Source organism: Python bivittatus, unplaced genomic scaffold, assembly GCF_059951505.1.
Source record: "Python bivittatus isolate LINGU-HERP-01145 unplaced genomic scaffold, Pbiv_v1 ctg000220_np1212, whole genome shotgun sequence".
Taxonomy (NCBI): domain Eukaryota; kingdom Metazoa; phylum Chordata; class Lepidosauria; order Squamata; family Pythonidae; genus Python; species Python bivittatus.
The window spans coordinates 23,836,682-23,861,401 of NW_028277048.1; the positions used below are offsets into that span (position 1 = coordinate 23,836,682).

A 24,720-nucleotide genomic window follows, 5' to 3' on the forward strand; every position below is an offset into this window, starting at 1 on the left:
CTTCTCTATCAAACATGGGTTGTTTTTGTTTATTCTTTGAAACTTGACAAGCACTCTAACATCTGTACTTGTGGAAACATCACAAGGAAACAAACAAGAATTCTAGACTTTTTTCTTCCTTTTAAACCTTATTAAAAATGAGGTTGGTCCTAAAAATATAGAAAGAAATCAATTTAAATTCACAAAAAACTGTACATTATCAAAAATTCACTAAAACAAACACATTTGGTTATTCATATAAAAAGTTTGATTCCCCCCCCCCCTTCCTGCTGTTCAGAACATCTCACAGGATGATGGGTTGGTTGGTTCCTTTCCATTACCAAATTAAGATGAAAGGGGAAGAAAAAGCCAGTGGTTGAATGATAAGGCCAATTCTAGTTGCAATTCTTAAATTAAATTCAAAAATCCATGTAACTTTAAAAAAAACAAGGGTTTTATAAACTGATTGAAAAGACCATATCCCTTAATGAAGATCAAGATTAGGTCAAACCTGGATTCATTCTTTTAAGGAGTGTGAGGCTTTGAATCTAAAAATCTAATGTTTCTATAGCAAAAAAACCCAAAACCAAAACCACAAAACTCTAAACTAAAAACCAGAAATTAACACTTCCAAACTCTAGAGTTCTCTCATGACTGACAAAAAACAAAAACAAAAAAAAACCCCAAATGATCCAGAAAAAAATATTACTAAAAAACCCACCAAAAGAAGTTTTGTTACAGCACGTTTAGATAAAATATAAATATTTATGCATAATATAAAGTCAGTTTCAAATAGACTTCAACTCTACCTCTTTATTTTAAAAGCCAAAAAACAAAAATCCCCAAATTTAAAATAAAATAAAGATTGAGGTTATTTGATATAAAAAGGCTACGTTTTGTTGAAAACAATTGGGAAGGAAAGTGAGGTTGGGGTGGAGGAAGCACAGTAAGGGAGGTTTCCATCTCCAGGTTATATCACCTGTGGTTACATTTTACTTACATCAGTGCTCTTGCAATTGGATTGGTTGACGCGGATAGAGGAGAAAACACGCACGGACACACACACATGCATACACACACATACGCACCCCTATGTCACTCCAATGTAGCACAGGTGGATATCAGGGAGGAAAGCCATCTCCTGATAGGACCCTGCCAGCCAAGTATCTGCCCCAAGTGATACCCGTAATTATAATGGTTTGAGGAGCCAGGCTGGATATGAAAGCAGCAAGGGAGTGAAGGTTCCAGGGGGTGGCTTTCTATGCCTCTGATCCACCAAAAGTGGTGGAAGGAAAATGGAAGAACCAAGGTGTTTCCTCTGAACAGTCCCATATACCATCTGGAGGGTGCACCAGAATAGGGGCTGCTGAATCACCATTTGAGACCAGAAACCAGCAAAGGAGCAAAGAGCAGTCCCCTCGTTGTAGTGTGGCTGGGCTATGAGAGTCTCCAAGCCTGCAGCTCCTGAACAGAGCACAGGCCAGCTGAACAGGCTCTCTAGAAACCAATTTTCAGTAACAGAGTGAGGTGGGAGTTCCTGGATCATGTTCTGTCTTGGAATACAGGATGCAAATAAGCATCGATGTACCATCAAGGAATGACAGAGAGAGAGCTGCTACACTCAGACTGAAAAAAGTTGGCCAATTCATCTTATCTTTTCTTAATAAAAGTTCTCAGGGACATTTTTAAAGGACCAACCAGCCAACTGGTACACGCACTGGTATGCATGTGCGTACACACACATATATACATACACAGGCACATACAGAGATGGAGCCTTTGTTGCAACCACTATCCATTTCTTGCTTCAATAAGAGACAAGCAAGGGAGGGAATGACTTAAGAGGAGATTGGTTTCAACCATGACTTGAATCTGGCAAGCTTCTAGCACCAGACACCCAAATGCACAGGAGCAAATGACAAACTGGTAGAAATGATATGCAGGAAAACTATTATGGTTAGAATAAGTTTGCTTCCTCCTCTCAAAACATTCAAAACTAAGTTCAAATATAGAGTAGGTTAAAATATTCACATGTGGTATGTGTATAAATTAAATACTATATAGAAAATGTAGACCAAAATGAAGGGAAACATGTATAAACAGGTCTGGATCTTTAAACTAGAGTCAGCTGTGGATATTACACAAAGATGTCAATCTGAGCACAAGCTGCTCTATTTCCAATTTTTGTGCCTCCTGTGTAAATGCAGGAAGCAGTAACTTGTATCCCGCATCATGAGATATAAAGATTTCTACTTTGCCTTCATTTGCCTGTAACATCCAAAGCTGCATTTAGACTGAATCCCAGTCTTGATAATCAAAGGAGGCTGCACTCTAGATCCCACATATTAAAACATGGTCAGGAAATAGAAACCTAACATGGAAGAGAAACAGTGACAATCCTCCATCATCTTGTTGAGGTCCAGATAGCTACTGAAGAACAAAAGGATTGTATTCCTTCCATTATAATGGAGACAATCCCACATCTTTCTCAGGAGGGAAGCAACCTTACAATAGATTATGGGAGTCACATGCCAAGGCAGGAAACAAACAATCCTGCCACACATACACAAAGATGGCAGATCAAGCTTTGTAGACGGTAGCTATCCCTGAGGAATAACACTGGGGCAGAGTTGGATGGGGAGGGCTGTGGACATTCAAATAAGGCTGAGATCCCATGAAGATCTCCGGAAGAACCGGCATCAAGCATCCAAAAGCCAGTTCCTCCAAAGATGAGGATTGGAGCAGCCCAGTCCTGCAAGCTTGTATACTCTGGTCCCTCATAGCCCAATGAGTCATTCCAGCATATTACCCACTATTGGAGGGGAAATGAACTGTGTGACCATTAGACAGAGGAACCTCCTCCAAGATACTATAGTGACTTCATTAACTGCCCCTGTGGAGAGATCAGGAGGGGGGAGAGTGTAAAGATTAGTCCAAGTTAATCATCGTTTGCACACCTAGAGAAAAATACGACCTGGGCGCTAATGCCTGCTTAGTGGATAACTGCTCTGGATTATTTCCATTTTGTTCCATTTCCTTAGAAATAAAATTTGGATTAACTCAGCTCAGAGCAAGTGTGGATAAAGGTGACAGTTGATGGAAATTAATCTAATCAGGGAATATAACCCCACCCATGACTTTCCAGACAGAGGTCTGTATTTGGACACCTCTCCAGCAAAGGAGGACATCTTGGTTAAATAAAGGAGGCCTGGCTAGAAGGATTGAGAACTTTCAAAGGGAGCGCACCTTGTATCCACGTGGGCAGAGCCCCTCAGCATCCTTTCCCAATGCACACACCAACTCTAAACTCGACTCTTGGGTTTCAAAAAGGAAATCTGGCTAGAAAGAAAATGTTGGCCACAGAAATGAAGACTCTTCTGAAAGGGGAAACAGGGGTGAGGCAGAGTTGGGAGGGGCAAGGGGAAGAGAAGCAGCGTGTTTTAGTTTCATCAAGGTTGCCATTCCCAGAGGCAGGAGCGATCTGCTTTTATACATTTCAATGAGAATCTAAAAAGGAGGGAAACTTAACGTCCACATTACTGGCCATTAATGCATGGTACTGACACTGCACAGAAAAAGTGTTCTTACACATTCACTAAGAACTATTGCTATTATTAAATAGCCCCAGCTAAGGTGGGGATGTGGGTGGTTGTTTTTTTTCCATTTTGAAAAAAGGAGAGAGATATATATTTTATTTGGCTTATACAGTCAGAGTTTGTGTTGCTTGGAGTGAAGAGAATCAAGGCGTGATGTTAAATGCCAATCCAAGTCCAGTCATTGTGAAGGGGAAAAAATTAAATCAGCAGGTAGCAAGATGAGCTCCAGAAGAGACAAGTGTGCAGCCCAGGGTAAAAGGGGAGGCACTTTCCCCTTTGGCTCCTCGCACTTCTCCCCATTCTGCCAGCTTCATGGGTTTGTCTCATGTTTTCCCTGATAAAATTCCTCCCACCGGCTCTCAAAAAACTGGCGCATGGCCAGCCCCGCCTTGCCCACCTCCGACTCATCTTCATTAAAGGTCCGGCAGTTGTCAAATACCAGGGCGGCATCAGCAGCAAACTCCTCACAACGGCTGTATCTGTGGATCACAAAAAGCAGAGGTTAAAAGTGTAAAAGAGTGTAAAAGTACAGCATTGAGACACACAGTGCCTATTTATGGAGAATCTCCTTTTTCAATAGCTCCACCCTCCTCTTTTAATTTCTTCTCACAACTGCTGCCAATTTTTTGGCCCTTCTTTCTAACACCGAGTTTAAAGTAGGCCATATATAATCATATTCTAGCAATTCTTCAAAACCACCCCAATCTCATATGTCTGTCTTCAAACAGGCATTCAAACGTTCTCTCCGCAGCATCACTCTTTCCAGAAGATCTGAAGTGGGCCGCCAAGACAGCTAACCCTCCCTCTCCCAAACCAGGAGAAATGAAAATCCCTGCCCCATCCTTACAAGAAGCAGCCCCTGCTGCTTGGCATCATCTCATCTCCCCAGGGCAACCATCCATCCTCCCACAGTTGCCCACCCCCAACAGAAAGGAAGCACAAGTCTTCTTTGGAGGAACTGCAGTCCATCATTTACCAGGAACAAGCTAGCCAACCAGGTGGAATGCCGCATGAGACCACAGAATGCATACCCTAGCTCCAACCAGAACAAAACTATCACTTAACTATGATACATTCTCTTTACAGTCCCCTTATGTAAACTGAAATAGTCAGTAACTGAAATGGTGGCTTAATGATATCTGTACCTATTGTTAGAGAAAGAGAGGGATGGAAAAGGAGTATCCTGTGGCTCTTCCCACTGCCTTGCACTGGCTCAGTTAGTCACAGGTCCTGCCCTGTACTCACCCACCACGCAGCAGCCGCGCCCTCATGGTGGCAAAGTCCATGGGATTCTTGATGATCTTCCGATAGCCAGGCACTAGCCGGGGGTTAACAGGCTCCAAGAAAGGCCAAGCAGCTTCATGTGATTCCATCTCCATCAAGATGATCCTGACAAAGCAGAGCCAACACTGAGTGGCACTGAAGTGAAAGGTTCTGGCCAGAAATGAGGAGTGTTATCTACCCTCTTTTAAAAGAGAAAATCACTTTTAAGCTACAGATCTCTCTCTCTCTTCTCTCTCTCTTAACTTCGGTCTATGCATACCTGAATCCCTGGTCCCACATTTTCCCACTCTCTCTGGGAAATGTCCCATAACCTTCTCCCTGACCCTAACTTGCAGAGGACAAACACCTACTCGCAGAAGGTCAGGTCAGCGCTCTGGCCTCGGGTAGACACTCTTCTTCGTTTGGAGGGAGAGAGGCCTTCACCTGAGTATCGAGGGGATGTGTTTGCCAGGATATTATGTTGTTGGGAGGCGGCGGCAGCTGCTGCCCGAGATCGAGGGCTGAGCTCTTCCTTCCCCCCAAAAGTCCCAGAAGTACCACTTTTCCGCTTCTTGCCCCGTCGTGGAGATCCATACTCATCCTGATATTCCCCTTGCATCTACATCATGAAAAAGTTGGGGAAGGGAGAGGAAGGAGAGAAACTATAATCAAGTCCTGGACTAGGAGTCCATTTCAGCAGAGTCAGTACTACCTGCTAGGAAGCATACCAGTTTTCTGATAGGTAATCACCCCACCCCACTCCTTGAACACCAAGGCACTCAGTGGGAGCAAAATAAAACCCTGCCAAACCAGAAGGAAGAATCAGGGAGTTGGGGACAAGACAAAATGTATCTTATATGGAGCCAGCACCTGAGCAATGCAGAGAGAGCAGAACCAATCACCGTCTGGCACCTCCGTCATCTTGGGACGATGGCAATAGAGATGGCAGCCACGATCACAGCTATCACACAGCAGCAGATTCTCATCATCATCCCCTTTTCGGCACACAAGGCAAGTCTGGAAAGCAGAGAAGACAGAAGCGGATGACCCCAAATCTCTTCAGGAGGTGAATGCCACAGTCTAAAAGGATTTTTTCCTCTTTTTCTTTTTCTCCAAAGTTGAGCTCCTTCTAGATAAAATTCCTCCAGGCCAAACCTTTGCCCTAGACACACCTCCTCCAAACAGAGATACCACCCCATAGATCCAACAACTCTTTTTTCCCCTTCTTGTCAGCATTGGCTTAGCCACACACATGCCTATAATCAAGCCAGAAGAAGAATCACTGATACTCTTTCCTGCACCAAGCATTTCACAAGTTACTAAACTGGCTCTGATATTTTCCTTTAGACTTGCTTACATTTCCTCTCCTAAAACCTCTCTCAGCCCAATGCCCCTTCCTCACCGCTCTGACGACAGATTTCTCCCATGCTATAGAGCGCTCCAGTTGGTAGATGCACAAAGAAACTTGGGCTGCACTATGGCATCTTTCCAAAGTCTGGCGCCACATTCGCATCCGTGGTGTGATTTCATATGTACTGCAGAGGAAAAGTAATTGTTAGATGAGGGAAATCAATTACAGTCATCAAAACATACTATTAGTGAAGTGACATCAAAGAACCTTCTTTGTGCAAGGTCAAGTCTAGGAGATTTACATCTCAGTGTTTAGTATAGTAGACAGACGCAATGATAATCGGATTCAAGTTGCTAGAGGTTCAAATGGGCTGGAAATCAGATGACCAAGAACCATAAAGACCTATGTCCTAACAGTATAAATATGGCACTTAGGAGCTTGGTACCAGAATGCCAATGAACCCAGTAGATGAAGTTGCAGTGGCACCAAAGGGCTCAGGCCTCATATGCTGTTAGAGGATATGGAAACCTCTGATGATGCCAACATCTAGCTGGGTCCTGAGGAAATTGTGCTTAGAATGTGAACAGTAAGAATATCCAGATGAGAGAAAACAAACTAACAATTTTCTTCTGGACAATCTTTGACTAAACTACTTTGACTGAACTATCTGCTCTCTGGAACAGAATCCTCCTGCAGATCTGTACAGCTCCCACCCTGCAGCTGTTCCACAAGTCTCTGAAAACATGGCTCTGCTCCCATGCCGGAGGTTAAGGTGCCTGTCGAGCCTGTTAGTTTTCTTTTGATGCACTGGGTTGTTTGTTCTGGGCATGCATGTCTTTTTTCTTTTACTGTTTTCTAGTTTTAGAGATGTAGGCTGCCTAAAACTACTGGGGGTCAGGCAGCCTCTAAAATCTAAATAAATGAATAATCATCATAAAAGCAGCATGTTGTAAGATAATTTTATTGGATTTACTGAGTAAAACCTTGTCAGCGTATGCACAAATCAACAAAATAGCTTCCTCTAAAGGACCAAAAGGAACTGAAATTGCTCCATTAGTTGATTCATTCACATGGGCAAGCATTTTAAGAACGGGCCCCCTAGATGCCACACACCCAAGGCAACAAGAAGCCAAACATGAGAGAAAGAAAAATGTTACGTGAAAATTTAGAATAAAAGACTTAACAAGAAGCAAGGAAATTCAGCTACATCTCCAAAACAAGAATGCTGCTGCTGCTGTTGCTGCTAATGTTGAAAAGGTACCAAGCAGAAAAATGAGGGCGTAATCTGAAGACAAAGCTGGCTCCCATCAGAACTTGACTCAGCTTTACGGGCTCAAAGAGAGTACGACTTCTGCTGCTTGAGGACCACACTCCAAAAATGAAGGAGTTGAAATTGCGGGGACTTAGGGAGTTGAGTTTTTAATGAATAAAATGGGAACCTCAAGCCTCTGCAAGGCTCAAAGCACCATTTTTTTGCCTCTTAAATCTCCCCCAATGGCCCAAAATGCAAGAAAGGACCAAACATTTTGGCCCCACTATTCCTGGGAGGTCTCTATGGGGTACTGAAAGGATGCTTGTGGGCTGCCCACAGCCTGAGTGCAGTTTTTGTAATTTTGCTCTATTCAGATGCTGCAGTACAGTGTGTGATCCACAGACCATGAAGGACTTCTAGATCACAGCCCGCCTTTTCTGGCCACTTAAAATTCTTTTATTTTTAGTTCCCAAAATCTTCCACAATACCTTAGCTCATGAACATGTGTTTTTAGTAAATGTTAGCCATTTGATGAATGCTGACATTTTCTGGCAAATTTAAAATATTACCAATTAAATGCCACAGTCCACTGAATTATTTAACTGCAAGTATTATTTTCATACATTTCATACATTATTGTTTTCACTTGGTGCTACTGTACATTACAAAGAGGCTGCAAAAAAACAGAGCAAGAGCAATCTCCCTGCAGCTTGATATCGCCGAATTTGAGGTCTTTGTTCCTTTTAACACAGAGACACACACAAGACAATGAAAATCTCAAATCTTCCCATCCCACCTTTCTGTCTTTTTCATTTATCTTCTTTTTATCCTTCCTTTTTTCTCTAAGTTTGGGGGTTGTAGGCCAAACGCTGCTTTTCTTCTTTGCAACATTTTTGTGGCAAGAGTGTTGCCTCTCTTTTATAAGAGAGGAGGGTAAGTAAGTATCAGAGGACAGTAGCAAATAAACATTAATTGGTGCTATCCCAGTAAACCAGGTTTTCTGCCCCTCTGTGAATCAGCTGCCACTGCACAAACAATAGCAGTTTTGTCTTATCGCATCCTACTATAGTCTTAAATCTGGCAATTGGCTTGGAAATCAATCAGATCATTTTTTTCTAAAAAGTTCATATCCATGCCAGTCTACAGAGATGTAAAAAAACCACAATCACCTGACTTTGGGATTCCCAGGCCACTCTTTTTTCTTAGAATCATGGATATAAATTAACCAGTTCAGTCATTAATAAAAGAAGACACTCACATTTCTGTGATACTCTGCTCCAGGGTACTGGGGTTACTCAGCAAAGCTTTTTCTACCACCACCTCATGTGGGGGCCAGAGAGGTTCTCTGAGGTATCTCCGTTCCAAGTTCTGCTCCAGGTCTGCAAGACGGAGCACTGCAAGATCCAGAGGGTGGTTAGATTCACGCTGCAGGACAGGTCCCTCTCGCCTATTTTTTACGGTGATGTCTTCCAGGAGCTCTAGTTCATGTTCACAGTACTGCAAGTCTTTCCTAACAGAATCAGGATCTGGGCTCGTCCAGCCCTAGAGGAAAGGCAAAAGATCAAAACCAAAATGATAAATGAAAAAAAATATTAAGAAGAAATGATTACAGCACACACTGTGAACTCTCAGAAGTAATTTGCAGTGTTTCTCCAAATAATGATTCAAAACAGTCCTTGTAACTACTCTATGATGTTTCAGACTATGGTGTTCCTCTATCCCTGCCCCTGGAAAGTTTCACTTCAAATAGTGATGATACTCATGGAACAGAAGTTCAAAATAAGATTTAGAAGGAGTTCCGATATTTTAGAATGAAGAACACTTCCAAAATAAAGTTTACCTATCTAAACAAGAAAGCCTAAATTATGATTACAGGGAAGCAGTAATTTGCCAGGGAAAGGTAACTGCACCCCAAATACTAGTATTTTGCAGGTTCATATAGCTGCACAGATTCTAGTTCAGTGCAACTGTCTATCAGGAGAGTAACGTCAGTAAGTTAAGAATGAAAATATTGTTATAACCCATACTATTGTTTTTCGATAGCCTAGATTATTTCTCTTAGTCCTCTGTTTTCTAATCCTCAAAACTTAACTTCATTTAGCGTTGAATGATTATTTTCAGGTTGACCTTTGGGATCTAAGCCTCCTTCAACGCACTGGTCAAAGTGCATACAATTATCAACAGGAATGCAGTCTCCGCGGAATCTTAGTACTTACTCGAATCTGTAGATCAGCCATGAGCACCCGCTGCTCAAGCTCCTCCACCCACTGAAGCACTGATAGGTCTGTCTCAAAGGCACGCTCAGACATGGACCACTGCACTAGCGCTTCTTGAGAGATAAGGTGGCTGGCAGCCTCAGAATGAATCTGGAAGATGGGATCTAGGTAGGAAGGCAATAAAAGTCAATCAAAAAGATCAGGCTTGTGCTAACATAGGCACTGGCCCACAGAATGGGTGTTTCTTACCACTGGCAGCTCGGGCACACACATCCCGTAGGTAATCTTTGTGCTTGATAAGGTGCTTATGCAGGGCTTTTTCCCGGATGCCTCGTGGGTGTAGTACCTCCACCACAGCTTCCAGCTCCTCTGGATCCTGCAACCACCACCAGCCACTCTGCATCTCTGCGAGGGAAGAACAGAACAAACTCAGAGCCTGGTGTCCCCCCACAAACTACCAATTCCAATAGAAGAGAATCTCTGTAGCTCAGGGTTGAACTGTGGAGTCCTTGGTGCTCTCTGAGCTTGGTCGTTTGCTTGCCGACATTTCATTACTGACTAGTTAACGTCATCAGTGTGCACTGATGATGTTACCTAGTCAGGTAATGAAATGTCGGCAAGCAAACGACCAAGCTCAGAGAGCACCAAGGACTCCGTACCAATTCCATCGAGCTGCTTGACGTCACAGCATATCCAGTCTATCCACAGTTTGAACATACTGTCAAAAATGTATACATATGTATATATATATTAAAAAGTGTGCTCCCCCATAACCAAAAGTTGCTCGTCCCTTGTTACAGAACGGGACACAACATGGTTGTGGATTACCTATAAATGACACTGAACTCATTTTCCCAGCTCTGCTTATACAAAACATAAAACATTTTTTTTCTTCTTTTTGCTCTCTCTCTATCATGCCCTCACAGAATCCACTATATGGACCAAGAACTCCAGATGTGTTTGTCTCTTACCAGGAGGTATAGGCTGTGCTGTCAGCTGTGTCAAGTATTTCTGCTCAATCTGTTTGAAAAGCTTAGTGGGGGGGCGTCCCCGTCGCCTTGGCTGCCCTAAAGGTTCAAGGGCCTTCTTGGAAATATCCTTGGCTCTGGAGCAAGTGCTGTGGACCCTGGAGCTGGAATGCAGTGGAGCAGAGGACAGTGGTGGCAGTGCTGGGCTAGAGGTGGAATAGCCATTCAGCTGTGGGAGGGAAAATTCAAAAAGCGTTTGCACTGAACACTGCCATGAGAAGCATAACAACACTTAAAAGTGGTGCAAGGATTCAGGGAAAAAGCTCAGCTAGTGATCTTTATTAATGGGCCTTAATTTATACTCATTTCAATGGAGATCAACACCAGAGAGGCACTGTTGAAAGACAAATGTTACTAAAACAAGAAAAGACATCTCTAAGATGGGGCAATGAGATCTGCAAGTGATGTTAAGTGGTAGCATTTCCAATGTGGTAGCCACCCACAAGACTAGCTGACTGCCAGATTCTTGTTATCTCCTACTGCTTTCTTTCCCCCCAAGTGAAGAATCACTTCTCCACTGATTTAAATAGATGGGAAAAGAAGCACAACTGCCAAAAAGTAGTAGGCTGGGTGTGGCAAAGTCTTCTGCCTATCAAAGAACCTTAGGATAACTGGATCCAAGACCAAGGATGAGCTTCTTCCACCCTTCAAATATTCTCTGGCAGCAACAGTCAATTTACTTAAATAATACAAACTGAGAGGAACATTTCAAACATGTGGTGGCTCACCACAGTCTCACAGCAGCCATTTTCAAAGAATCACAGCATTAGAGAATTGGAAGGGAACTCAGAGGACACAGAATCCAACCCCTTGATCAGTACAGGATCCTCTGCTGCATCTCTGACGGATGACCATATAGCCTCCATCTGAAGACCTCTGTGAAGGAGCACTCACCACCTCATGAAGTGAACACAGCCTATTCCACTGGCTGACAGCTCATAGATTCAGGAAGTTCCTCCTGATATTAGTCTGAACCTCCATCTATGTAATTTTAACCCACTGGTCTTGCCCTCTGGGGTAACAGAAAATAAGTCCTCTCCTGTTTAATAGCCCTTCAGATTTGTTGAGACTGCTATCAAATCTACCCCTCTCCCCTTTTCTGTAGGCTAAACATAGCCAGCTACTTTAAGGGTTCTCACAGGGCTTGGTTTTCAGGCCCTTTGCCATCAAGGTAGCCCTCCCCTGAACTTCCTCCAATTTGTCACTGTCCTTTTTGACCTGTGGTGTGCAGAACTGGACTCAGTACTTCACATGGGGTCTGACCCAGGCAGAGTAGAACAACTACCTTCTGTAATCTGGACTCTGCTTTTGTTAATGTACCCCAAGATAGTATTTGCCTCTTTAGCAGCTGCATCACATTGCTGGCTTATGTTTAACTTGTGTTCAACAAAGACACTCAGGCCTCTTTCACATGTACTACTGCCAAGCCAAGTCTCCCACATCCTATATTTGTGCCTTAAACTTTTCCTACTCATTTTGTCTTCTACTCAAGATATTAAAAAAAAAAAAAGAAGCCAAATGTCTTCCTTGTTCCTCCTGCTCTAAAACTCATATTTAAATATTGATAAACGGAGTTGCTGGCAACACAGTTTCCTTCCGAATGCTGAATCTAGATCACCCCCTTTCAAATTCTAATTGGTTGCTTCACTGTGTCCATAGGGAATTATCCTGTTCTTTATGAACATAACAAAAAGTTGTTTCCTTCTGATATCATATGCATCTGAATACAATGGAAGCCACTTTCTCATCAGTGAAGTTTGTGTTGCTTTTCAGAAACAAAAAATCTAAATCAGAAATAAAAATCCCCTCTCCATTCTGCGTCTGCATAATCAAAAGCCACAGCTTTCCTAAGGAAGTGGTACTAATTACATGGTGCTAATACATGGTATCTAAACCCAGAAAGAGCCAAGCCTTTGCCTCAGAAATGAATAAGGTTTTACGTCCAATTCCTTCATCTCCAAAGTTAACAATTTCCTTCTGCTGATTCAGACCAGGTTAAAAGTGGAACCTGCATTTCCTAGTAAGGAGAAGCCTCTAGACAGCACTCACCTGCCGACCTGAGGTCTTTGACTGATCTCTGGTAGCTGGCTTGCAGAGCTGCGAAGTTCGAGAGGATTGTTCAGTGGAAGGACCAATTGAAGAGTCATTACATGGTGTCCTAGGCAGCAGATTGAACCAGGCCACCTGTGTTTCTGTGATACTTTCATCATCTGCTGTAGAGTCTGGCAGATCATCTGGGGGTAACTGATCCCCTTTGCCAGGGCTACTGTCTGGGGTGAGCACAGAGCTGTTAAACAATGAAGAGGCCTGCTGTGTCTGGCTGAGCCAAGATAGAAAGGCTGACTGACTGAGGTCATGCTGAGACTGGCCCAGGGACACAGGATCTTCCAAATACCCATTGACAGACAAGGGTGTGGGCTCTGGCAACTTGGATTCCAGGTGCTCTGGTGGCGACATGCCTACATTGCCTCTCCATGGCCAACTCCATGATCTTGAAGTTGTGCAGTTCATATAATCAGGATCTGAGGGTGTGCCAGTGTTCTCTTTTTTGATTGACAGTGCTTCATGTTCTTCCTCTTTCAGAGCCTCTCCCTTTTCCAATGAGTTCTTGGACACTGGGAGGGAGGCTGCTTGGGGAACAGCAAAACAGAGAAAGTTGGGTAAATTCCACCACTAGATGGTGCTCATACCTACTAAACTGAAAGATGTGACAGAATCTAGATGTCCCAGTGAAGCAACACAGTACACCACCAACAGTATCTATGCCACTTAAAGTACCCCAGGTCTCCAGGTACCAGATTCATGTTGCAAGGTAGATACCAGACTAGAAAAAGCAGAGGGTGTTCTAGAAGGAAAGAAATGGGGCAAACAAAATATTAAGTACCCTCTTCTTCCCATCACAAAGCACCCTCTCACGAATCTGTTTTCAACTGAGGGCACATTGGTCTAATAGTATATACAACCAAAGCCCAGAGGGCAATTTGTTCCACATATACTGTATTTCAGTGGTGGTGTTATTAAGGAAGGCACTGTAACACACTATTCTTTATTTTCTATTCTTCTGTCCTAAATGCCAGACTGACTTGTTACACTTCTTTAAATTTCTCCTACTAGTTCTTATCTATTGCCAATGGCAGCAATCCTGCTCCTTGTGGTCCTAGTAGTGAAGGTGTATTGTATACTGAAAGACACCACTGAGAAACCAAATGATGAGATCCAGAGAAACTTGTCTTCCTTTATAAGCAAAGAAAGATCCACCCACACCCACCTTCTATGATCTGCATACCTTCTGAGGCCTCACAACCTTCTATAAAGATCCCACCCAGATGAGGCAGGACCCAATACCGCCGTCGATACCGATCTTGCCCCAGTGATGATGCCCGTAACAATTGCGAGGAATGGAGCAGCTTCTTGCGAAAGAACATCTGGCGCTGCAGGAAAAATGAGAACACCAAGAGTGTAAAAAGGAAGGGTCATTGTGTTAAACTGTAATTACCAGAGAAAAGAGTAACACATTTACACCTATCACCTTAATGAGAAGCCCAAACATCCACTGCTACATCTAGGAGAAACTTCAACTATGCTATGCTATGCTATGCTATGCTATGCTATGCTATGCTATGCTATGCTATGCTATGCTATGCTATGCTATGCTATGCTATGCTATGCTATACATTTTTTCAACAGCAAGCATTTACCTTGGAAAGCTTTTCAATTTGCCTCTCTAGCTCTGGCACACTGGAAATCAAACTTTCATTCTGTGGAAGGAGGAGACAAGTTAGAACCAGATTCCTGACTACCTCCCCAAACAAGTTTTGTTTTGGAAACAATGCACCTCCCAAATGTGAAACACCAACTCTTTTGCCTCTCTTGGGAGCTGGAGTGTTTTCCATTAAAAGGCCAAGAGGGAAGTATGACACCTGTATTTGTTGATAGCTGTAACTCTTTAGGAAAATACAAATTCCACTTAAAGACAAAGAAGATGCAGAGAGTCCCCATAAGAACTTTAAAAAAGAACATTGTGCTGCTTACAATAGAACTCCTCAAACATTCTTCCTTAAAAAAAAACTTATACGTAGGGTTCCAGTTATTCAGTATTTGTTGTGTTAAGAGACTAACATAGTTCCATCCAAACCTGTTACTCGTTATTAGAGCAAAGATTCAGGAGCACATCATATTCCTCATTGACTCAATTGTGTCAAAACCTACTTCAGTATCTCTCCGGGCTTTGCATGCTCTTCTTTTTTCTTCTTCTTCTATTTCTTTATCCTCATTCTCCTCAATGATGCGGGAGCTCCGTCGCCATCGTCCTTCCTCCAAACCAGTAATTTCTGATTCAGGACGCCCAGTCCTCTTAGCTAGGGCAATCTTTAATCTTCAATGCAACAACAGGCACAGGAAGTATAAAGAAAGGGAAAGGGGACATATTGTTATATGCTAAGACTACAAGCTACTCAGGTGACCTATATAGTAAAGGGGAAGAACTGGGAAAAATGTTATTCCTAAGTCCTCTGGTAAATCAAATGTGGTGAAATATAAATCAGTAAAAACTGCAAGAGTCCTATGATCACAGTAAGATTCCATACTACTCTGATTTTCACATTAAATAAATTTGTGATCAGTATGTTTTGGATTCCTCTTATAGTCACTGCATTCCTATAGACAGAATACTTCCACAGTAGGTCAAAATTAATTCCACAGATACATACCGGCGTAGCTTCCCCTCAATGATCCATTTATTTCTTCTATGGTTGGACATGCTCTCTAGAGTCTTGTCAATTTCACTGCCAGATTTAGAAAGAAGCACAAGTTAGGGAAGTGAGGAGAACATATATCAGAGAAGAATGGTATTCCCTTTTTACCAACATCTGTGTGTAATACTCATTTCAAAAGACATCTGAAAGTACAATCTGGTTTACCACAAAGGAAATTCACCACTCCTTCCTTTAGGACAGATACACCCAGCTTATACAAGAGTAACAAGTTTTGGACCCTGCTCCCATCAATACTATTTTACTATTCTTTCCTAAGCTTGGGTATCAGTGGGAGCAATTCTACACTGGAAATACATTTTCTATCTGCCTCAAGAGAAAGGCATTGCAAGTACCCTCATAGGTTCTCCTGTGGACCAATATCCTGACATACAGCAGCCGGAATTCTTGTGGGCAGTACATATGTCTAAATCTGAGGTTGAAAAGCTGATGCCAAGGGCCATGTGTGCTTGCCCCTCCCACAGCCTTTGAGTGTGGCCACCATGGAGATTTCCAAAAGTTGTTACCCAATTGTAATGTTTTAACCTAATGTAAGACAGGAATTATTACATTCAGGTACTGCAAGCTGGTGCTAGAGCCACACTCCAAAGCTGCTTTTGGAGGCTGGATCTGATGTGTTGCGCTACCCTACTTGGCTCCCTTGCATGCTTTCCTCTTTCATCTCATTATATCAGAATGTTGAGACTTACACTCTATCCAATCACATATCAATATTAAAAGTTCAATGCTACATGTAAGATGACACATAAATCACACCTAGTTGTGAAAGACCCAACTGCAGAAAGCACCTAACCTGGCACCACTGACCTGATGATAAGGGTGCTGCTGTTGAGCTCGTTCACCAAGAAGGCTAGGATAGCAGCCTTTTTATCTGGGGGAAGTGCCTGGAAGGGTTTAGTTCTCAAGCTGTCACACAAGCTTTCATCTCCCCCATAGGCTATGAGGAAGCAGCGCAGGACCTCAGATACAGTGTCACGGTTCAGGCTTATTTCAGTGAGTTTTTCACCAAGGATCTTCAAAGTCTGGGAAGCAAAAGCAAAAAGAATAATAGTTTTCTTGTAAACGCAGACTTATCCTAATTCCTCCTATCAACAGCAGATAGAAATGAAGGACATTGAGTAAAAAGTGTTAAAAATAGTTATGTCCACTGTCACCTTTGCTGAAGAAGCAAGTTTTTATGTGATAACCAAACAAGCTTTTAAAAATTCAGCAATCCATATAATTTGTACTAGATTGCATTTTCTGCCATAATTGTAAAGTAGGGCAATGGTGAAAGGGGAAAAAAGAGATATTAACCTGGATTTTGTGAACTCTGCAGTTGTTATACTTTGTAGTACAAAGTCTGGTATAGGATAAACAGAGTCCAGCAGTCTGAAAATCCCAACTTTCTCTTTAAAAAACAAAATCTAAAACAAACTGTTTTGGCTGGAGAGACAGATGTGAAAATATGCAGACTGCACCTGGTAAAACCTCAAAACCAGTGGTGAGGTTGAAATAAATTTCCAAGTGGTCATAAAGGGAGTTGCATGCATAACATTCTCACTAAGTTACTAGAGACATATCAGAAATAAAAGGGGCAAATAATTATTTTTTGCACCATTCTACTTCTTGATTGTAGAATTGTTACTCTATTGCCTTTCTCCGCCACTTCTGCTCATGGCAGCAGACAAAATAGCTGTGACTGAATTAACATGAAGGAATATAAAAACTTGCAGCACAGTCCATCAAGCCTCCTTTTCTAGAATTCCTTCATAAAGGCATCCATGTTTCACTCTGCAACCTTGAAAACTAAAAAGAGGTTCACAAAACCTGTTACATGTCTTAGGAGTTCCCCTTGCAACAGAACTGTACCCATAAAGCAAGCAAGGGTCCCTGCAAAAGAGTGCAAATTTCTAGCATCCCTTTATTGTAATCCAGAATGTACATTACAAGCATACATTCTCCACTATGAAAGGCAAAAGAGTCTGACAAATGTTTGAACACTAGCCAGGGACTTCTTAACACCAACATTTAAAACATGCCTTTTCCCCCTTCAACTTGTACAGAACACTTTTTTTTTATTTTCTGCCCAAACTTGTCTATTGTGTCAGCTGGAAAAGGAAGCTTGGAACTCTGGGCTGCTGATAATAAGGAAAACAGGACAACAGCTTGCCAGGCCTCTGCAGCCCTTTGTTAGCTAATTCTTTTAGTACGGCACCTACCAAATATGTCTGTATGCCTACTAAGCTATAGCTTGTTTAATTGCGGTTTACTGAACACACCACAGCTAGCTAGGTTCACGTTATGCTGAACCATAAACTGTGCAAAGTGTAAGCCAGATAATCAATTCTGACTTTTGTTCTTAGCTTAGTCTGCCATAAAAACCAAATTATCAATACAAAAATATTCCCTGGACAGAAAGGGCTGTACTTATTTTGTAGGGCTGTGCAGCACTTTGGATTTGAAGAAAAAAATGCTTCGGAGCGTGCAGAGCACTTTTCCCCCTTTGAATCCAAAGCATTATACATAATCTTACTCTGTACTTGAGATTTAGGTCAGTTGGTCAATGCTAATGCATAGACCTTTTCCATGGATACCAACACAGGAGGATCTCTGTTAGCCTACAAGCCTGACTTCCTCTGTTGGCATTTGGTGACCAGCCATCTTAGTCCATATCCTATTAACAGAATGAACATTGAAATAAAGCTTCAGCCAACCCTGTATGTATGCTGCATTTCCATAGCAGAGCAAGAACCATTAGATGCAGCTTTCTCACACTCTTGGCTTTCCCTTATTTCTAACTTTTAGGACTTTGTATCTGCTTGAAAATGTGGCTGGAGTATTCTTAAGGCCTGAGGACTGGCTAAACAAGATGCTCAATATTTGAGTTATAGCTTCAGTTCTTTGCACAGTTCACCACCCTACCTGATGACAAAGGAGTTTACATGATAAATAAAATTAGTTTTGCAGGATTATGCAAAATAAGAAAATTATGCAATGTTGTTCCATTTTTCTTGATAAAGAATTCAGATTGTCTGAGGGTAGGGGACGCTGACAACACACACTCAGTCATACCTGACAGCATGGAGGAAGGCCAGGATCATACAATGCCACTTTCACCAGCTTTACCAGGAGATCCAGCACTTCACCCAAGCTATCTCCTACATTGAAGAGGCCTTCTTGGAGGGTACTCAGACTGGGAACTTCCCTGGCTACATCAAAGCCCAGCACCTTGCCATAGTTATGTAGGAATTCCACAATGGCTAAGCAATCTGAGAAGGCTTGGCTGGGCAAAACCAATCCAGGAATGCGAGAAAATTCTGGCAGGGGCTAGAGAAGATGGGGAAAAGGCAAAAATATTAATACAGTACAAAAGGGAAAGATGTGGCACAATACTCACATGTGTGCTATAAACTGACATAAATGGTAATTCTGGTTACTAGTTCCAGTGAGGTGGAGCTCAAGAGTATATACAGTGGTACCTCGGGATACGAACTTAATGCGTTCCGTGACTCTGGGCGTATCCCAAGTTGGTCGTAACCTGACGCAAATTTCCCCATAGGATTCAATGTAAATCCGGTTAATCCGTTCCGCCCTCCGAATTTGGTCGCACCCCGAAGCAAATTTTCCCATAAGGTTCAATGTATTTACCGTTAATCCGTTCTAGCATCCGCGGACCACGCGTCAGGGGCAGGAGAATGGCCGGGCGCGGCGCAGCGGGAAAATGGCCGTGGACCATGTGTCAGGGGCGGAAAAATGGCCGCGGGCCACATGTCAGGGCGGAAAAATGACCATACCCCGAGGCGGAGTTCGCACATCGAGGTAAATTTTTGCGGCCGGAGCTGGTCGTAACCCGAAAAGTTCGTTAGTAGAGGCGTTCGTATCCCGAGGTACCACTGTATTTCTAATACTGCCTGGAAGAATCAGAAGTGCTACTCAATGCCACCAATCCAGATTCCTTTGTTCAGCAACATGAATGAGAAGGATGCAAAAGCTTACAGCAGAAACAGAGCCTGCAAAACCTTATGCTATAGATACATGATTTACAGCACAAGTATGAAACTTGGTATGGAAAACTGGCGTCCTGGAGACTCTGAAGCTGGGTAGGATATAAAAGTTAGCCAACAAGTAAGACCAGCAAATAAATCTGGAGAACCTCAGATCCATTACTCTGTATGATGAAGTTTCGACTGAAATCCTACCTTCCCCCTCCTCAGCCATTTTTTGGGGTTACACTAAGCAGGAAGTGCTTAGAATTAAAATGTGCTGTTATTCTGATGGGGAAAGTCTCAATGAGAATTTCCATCCCAGGACTAGCGGACATGAAGGAGGAATTATACTATGTGCACTGCACATTTCTTCCTGCATAATATCAGGGAAAATGTATTTGTGTTTTACGCTGCAGTTTTAGCACCGTATACCATTGATTGCTGTATGGAGAAGCTGAAAACACCTTCAAAATTAGTAAGCTCCCTTAAATGCTAGAGACAAAGGTGGGAGTTAAATGTGCAGCTACAATTTAGTCATAACTGTCCAGTTCATGGAACATGTAGTTATGTAGAACTTCAGAAACCAGGAAAGAGATGGTCAGGGCTCTATTTTAGGTAGAGCTTCAACAATTTGCATAGGTTAATCTTTCTATTACTATTTTTCTCAATTTTTCCTATACTCCCAAAACATCAAATGTTTTCTAAGAACTGGAATCTTGACGTACACTATAAAATGCATTTGGAAATACTCTAAAGATTTAAAAAATAAAACCAAATAAGAAATATCATTATATGGGACATATTGATGAAGGTGCTATTTATGCAGCATTCACATTCTTCTGGTGCAGGAATCCCTATGAACCTTCTTTATTGAAGAAGATCTCTTTGAAACAGAAGAATGAAACAGGAGCCATGCCCCACAACATAAAACTGGCCAAGCAGTTCAACATACCTGATGGTCTCCTAAACACATATCCTCAGTGGGCTTTTTCATTTCCTCCAAAATCATTTGCTGCCGCTGCCGTTCTTCCTGACGGCGCTGAGCAAGGAGATTCTTATCAACTTTCCGGGGAGCTTTCCCTGATGGTGCCACTTTCTTTTCCTTGGGCTTCACTTTTTCTTTCAACTTCACTTTCTCCTTTGGCTTCTCCGGCTTGCTCTTTTCTGGCTTACTCTTCTCCTTCTTGACTTGGGGCTAGTGGGGAGAAGGTAACTTGTTAAGCTTTGCATAAGGTTATTCACAACCTGGCAACTGTCCTTCTTTTCAATGAACCCCTCACAGTTGGGATCTACCTTAGGCTTCTTTTTTGTTTCCTTAGGTTTGGCCTCCTTGGCCTTCGGCGTCTTGGCTTCCTGCTTCTGCTTATTTTGTAACTAGAGAGGAAAGCAAGCATACTGAGAACACAGGGAAAAACACCAAGGAAAAAAGTAATTGCTCCATTTTTATATACAGCAGTGGTTCCCCAAACTTCTACAGCATATACTTATCCATCATATTTTGCCTGTCTGACGTTCTAACCAAGACATTGTAAACCCTCAACATTCTGCTAGCCAAGACAGGATCTACTTCACATCACTTAGATTCACCAGGAAGTGAATTGCAGGATTTGACATTATAAGTACTTTGATTTTAACAAGCATCTCCTTTCCTCCCTCACAGATATAGAGAAACATTTGTAGAAATTCCTTCCTTCCCAATGTCCAAATTCAGGTAATTTTGGCTCTCAATTCTTTTCTGCTACTCTAATCCTTTTATTATAACCATTACTCCCAATGCCTCATTCTTTTAAAATATGAAAGAGTTATGTGAACATACATTCCAGTTTTGGATTTTCTGTGTACAATATAGACTGTCTGTCAAACCTTTGCATATCTGCAACTGTACTGGTAATTAAGAAAGAAGGTCTTACAATACTATCCCCAACCTGTCAGACCTTTGAGTTCAGGAACTGCCTTTTCTATCTCAAAAGCTGCCTACAGAGATGACCCAGCCTTAAGTAGAATGCACAGCTTTTTCCTACTCTGCATACCTTTTGTCTCATTTTCTTCTTGATCTTGGTCATCTTCAGCTTATCTTCATCGCTCAGAACCTCTGCAAATACAAAAAGGGAGAATGAGACTAAACAAGCTCTACATTTGATGTCTAACAATACCTTCATTCTTTATAGGAAGGTATCAGTTCTCCAAAAGATATTGGTGACATGGGCCGAAAGAAATATTCTCAGCAGGAACACAATACAATCTATTTTGATAGCTACAGTTTTGTTCCTTTCTCAAGGTTTAACTGTTTCAGCCATTAAATAAGCTTTCATGATCATGAAAAATCTCTTTAATATATGCTCCATTATGAAGAATGAAGTCTGCAAACTCTACCCATATATAACTCTACCCATAAATTAATGAGCTGTTTTTAAGGTATTTTGTGAACTGCAAGAATATAAATAATCTAAGAGCGCAAAATACTGAGCAAACTGCTCACAGGCCTGGCAGCAAATATGAATCTGGATGCTGCCCAGTTCCACACCTATTGCATGATTTTTTAGTGCTACTTAATTAATAAAAATAAAAATAATACCTTTTTTCACTAGGGAACTCTCTGTGGACTATAAAGTCAGATCAAGTGCATAGAAAAGATATAATGTACACATATGACACTGAGGATTCTAGCTCATTGTATAGTGAATAAAAAACTCTCCCTACTTGCCTCCACCTCTTGTGTATCTGCACAGTGGCTTCCCCACAAGAAATTGGCAGTAAGCCCAAAGAGTCATAATTAAATCAATGTGGATAGATTGCTCTCCCCAACGACACCCAGGCAGAGCTATAGCTTTATTAGGAAGCATTCAGCATTCATGATAGTGATCACGAGCATGTTACTGCTTAGGATATAATAAATATGGAAGCTAAGACACCCTGGATGCTTCAAGAGATATCAGAATGGCTTATCAACAGGGTTATATGTTTCTTGCAACTAAAGCAGAGGTAGGCTATTTCTGGCCCCAGGCTGGCCCCAGGACAGCATGTGGCCTCTGAGCCCCTTCTGTGTGGCATCAGAACATCCTCTACCCATATTTACTGAATACTAGTAACATAGTTTCACACCATTTTGAGCCAGGAAGCACACAGAAACTGTAGTGTTAAACCCACCATGGGCTTAGAATAGTTTAAGAAATAAAGAACCCGCACAAAATCCATTTCCCCAACTCAACAAAACAAAATCTAGCCCAACCCAATTTGCATCACTGCTTCATCTACTATGGTCCTAAGGTTACCAAAAAATATTAAGTGTGACCTGTTTTAAAGCTGCTTACAACAAGACAGGACTGATGGAGCACTCATGTGTGCGCTTCACAAGGATTCTATTTATATTTCTGATCCTAAGTCTTTCAGCTTTTTAAACAAAACAAAACAAAGTTCTAGCCCTCACTGCAGTGGAAACATGAGAGAGAGCTAGGAAGAAGATGGTACCTGCAAGTACTTCCAGCTCTGAAAGGCACAGCTCTTATTTTCTGTGCAGCTACCTGCCCCTCCCCTCAAATTCTCCAGTCATGTTCTCTTACCTATATATTCTTACTGCCCCTTGCTTATCCGTTCCTCTCTTCCTGCTGCCACACCGCTCCTTGACAAGAAATTCCAAATTTTGCAAAAACTCACACATCAGTTTCCAGAAAAGGCATGCAAATGAAAAATAAGCAGATTTGCATGCATCTTGTTGATTTGCATTATTTTTGAGAGCAAAAGTTGAATTTTCTTGCTGCACATAATGAACAGCCTTTCCTCCAGATACTGACAAACAACCACTGCCACAAACTAGAATGTTTGCTTGTGAAAGCTACAAGCATGCAAAAAGGGCTGGTCCAACTGGTACCTTGGGCTTCCAGCTTTTTCAAAGCTCTGATGTCCGTCTTGCTCAGCAGGTCAGGCACTTTAACTTTGGGAGGTCGGCCCCGTCCACGTTTCACTTTGGGCATTTCCTTAGCCTTGGCCTTCTCAGTATTCCGTGGGCGGCCACGTTTACCCGTGATGGCCTGGATACGTGAAGGGATTTCCTCAGGTGTCAATTTTACCCACTGCAAGCCCTGTGAAATGAAAAAAAGGATGCTGCAGATGTTTAAGCTTACACAGGTCGAGATCCCTTGTGCTGGCCATACTGGCTAGTGCTGATGGGAGCTGAAGTCCACAATACCTGGAGGGCACAGGGCAGATCCTCATAATCCACAGAAACAAATCCTTCCATACACACCCATAACAGATACTTTTGGTCTAGAAGTCAAAAACAGTTTTAGGGGAGAAGGAAGAGTGGACTAACAATGTGCTGCAAACTCAGAGTTTACTATGCCATTATGTCAGATACTATGCTTCAAGAGATACAGTTCTTCACAAGAATGTCCTCCCTTACTTAAAATATTGATACCAGGCCCTATGTAGTTACTCTCTTGTAAAAACTTCATTTGCACTTGGCCCCATGAGTGGATGCTGCATTTTGCCAGCACAACCCTGGCAGAAGGACAGATGCTAAGAAATCAAAAGGTGCCAGTGGTTCCTGGCAAATGCCTACTCTTGCAGAAATATCTACCTCAGATGTATCTCGCTCTTCAAAGAAATCTCCCACTGGCATTCGGGGACTGAAGCTGAAGTGTTCACGGCGGACGCTCTGCCCAACATTTCTGCTCAGGTACTGGTGGGAGAATAAACCACACAAAATGAGTGTCAATCAAGATCTTATACAGCACTTAGTTTCTTCTTAAGATGGAGGCTGTCTCTGAGGTGAACATGGTATCTTTGGACCTAATGAAATACTCCGAATCAGCATCCAGAGAAGCAGGCAGTCTAAACGTGCATGCTGGACATCATCAGCATATTATAACAGTTGAACAATCTTAAGTTCTTCTTGGTGCCTTGCAGGAAGAATTAAAAGACAGCAAAGCAAATCTTATTCCTAGACCAATGCTCCAGGCAGGAACTACATTCACATTCTGACAGAGAGGATGATGAAGGCAAGTTATATGATAAAAAAGGCAGAGGATGCAACACATTAGGGTTGAGAGTAATTGGAGTTTACGATGGGGAAATGGAGGAGCCTTGGACAACAGGAGGCCACAGTTTGAAACAGAGGATCAAAGAACAATAATAAAGTCAAGCAAACAAATAGTGCTGAATGTCATACTACCTTGTTCTTAAGCAGAGTTTTCTATACTGCAAAAGTTCATTAGCTGTTACCCAAATATAAGTCTGATGACAAATTACTCCTCAGGACTAACTGGGAAATAGCAATTTTGTTAATGGTGCCAGGCC

At 42.2% G+C, this 24,720-nt stretch overlaps 1 protein-coding gene across 8 annotated transcripts in view; it reads right to left on the minus strand.

Moving 5' to 3' along the window:
• Nucleotides 1-24,720, minus strand: part of BAZ2A (bromodomain adjacent to zinc finger domain 2A) — a 66,339-nt gene continuing 41,619 nt past the window's right edge. For 6 of the 8 annotated variants that reach the window (XM_088138149.1, XM_088138152.1, XM_088138151.1 and 3 more), the window contains 21 exons: nt 24,002-24,103; nt 23,294-23,504; nt 21,456-21,517; nt 20,719-20,799; nt 20,378-20,620; nt 18,512-18,766; nt 16,265-16,479; nt 15,395-15,469; nt 14,895-15,060; nt 14,384-14,443; nt 13,954-14,116; nt 12,735-13,312; nt 10,629-10,854; nt 9,907-10,062; nt 9,658-9,821; nt 8,700-8,983; nt 6,241-6,373; nt 5,709-5,855; nt 5,210-5,457; nt 4,821-4,964; nt 1-4,054 (listed from right to left, as the gene is read on the minus strand). In XM_088138149.1, the coding sequence (XP_087994275.1) occupies nt 3,886-4,054; nt 4,821-4,964; nt 5,210-5,457; nt 5,709-5,855; nt 6,241-6,373; nt 8,700-8,983; nt 9,658-9,821; nt 9,907-10,062; nt 10,629-10,854; nt 12,735-13,312; nt 13,954-14,116; nt 14,384-14,443; nt 14,895-15,060; nt 15,395-15,469; nt 16,265-16,479; nt 18,512-18,766; nt 20,378-20,620; nt 20,719-20,799; nt 21,456-21,517; nt 23,294-23,504; nt 24,002-24,103 (3,882 nt within the window). In that variant the 3' untranslated portion in view covers nt 1-3,885. Of the gene's footprint in view, nt 4,055-4,820; nt 4,965-5,209; nt 5,458-5,708; nt 5,856-6,240; nt 6,374-8,699; nt 8,984-9,657; nt 9,822-9,906; nt 10,063-10,628; nt 10,855-12,734; nt 13,316-13,953; nt 14,117-14,383; nt 14,444-14,894; nt 15,061-15,394; nt 15,470-16,264; nt 16,480-18,511; nt 18,767-20,377; nt 20,621-20,718; nt 20,800-21,455; nt 21,518-23,293; nt 23,505-24,001; nt 24,104-24,720 lie in introns of all 8 variants that reach the window. The other 2 variants (XM_088138157.1, XM_088138155.1) reach the window with 2 other exon arrangements.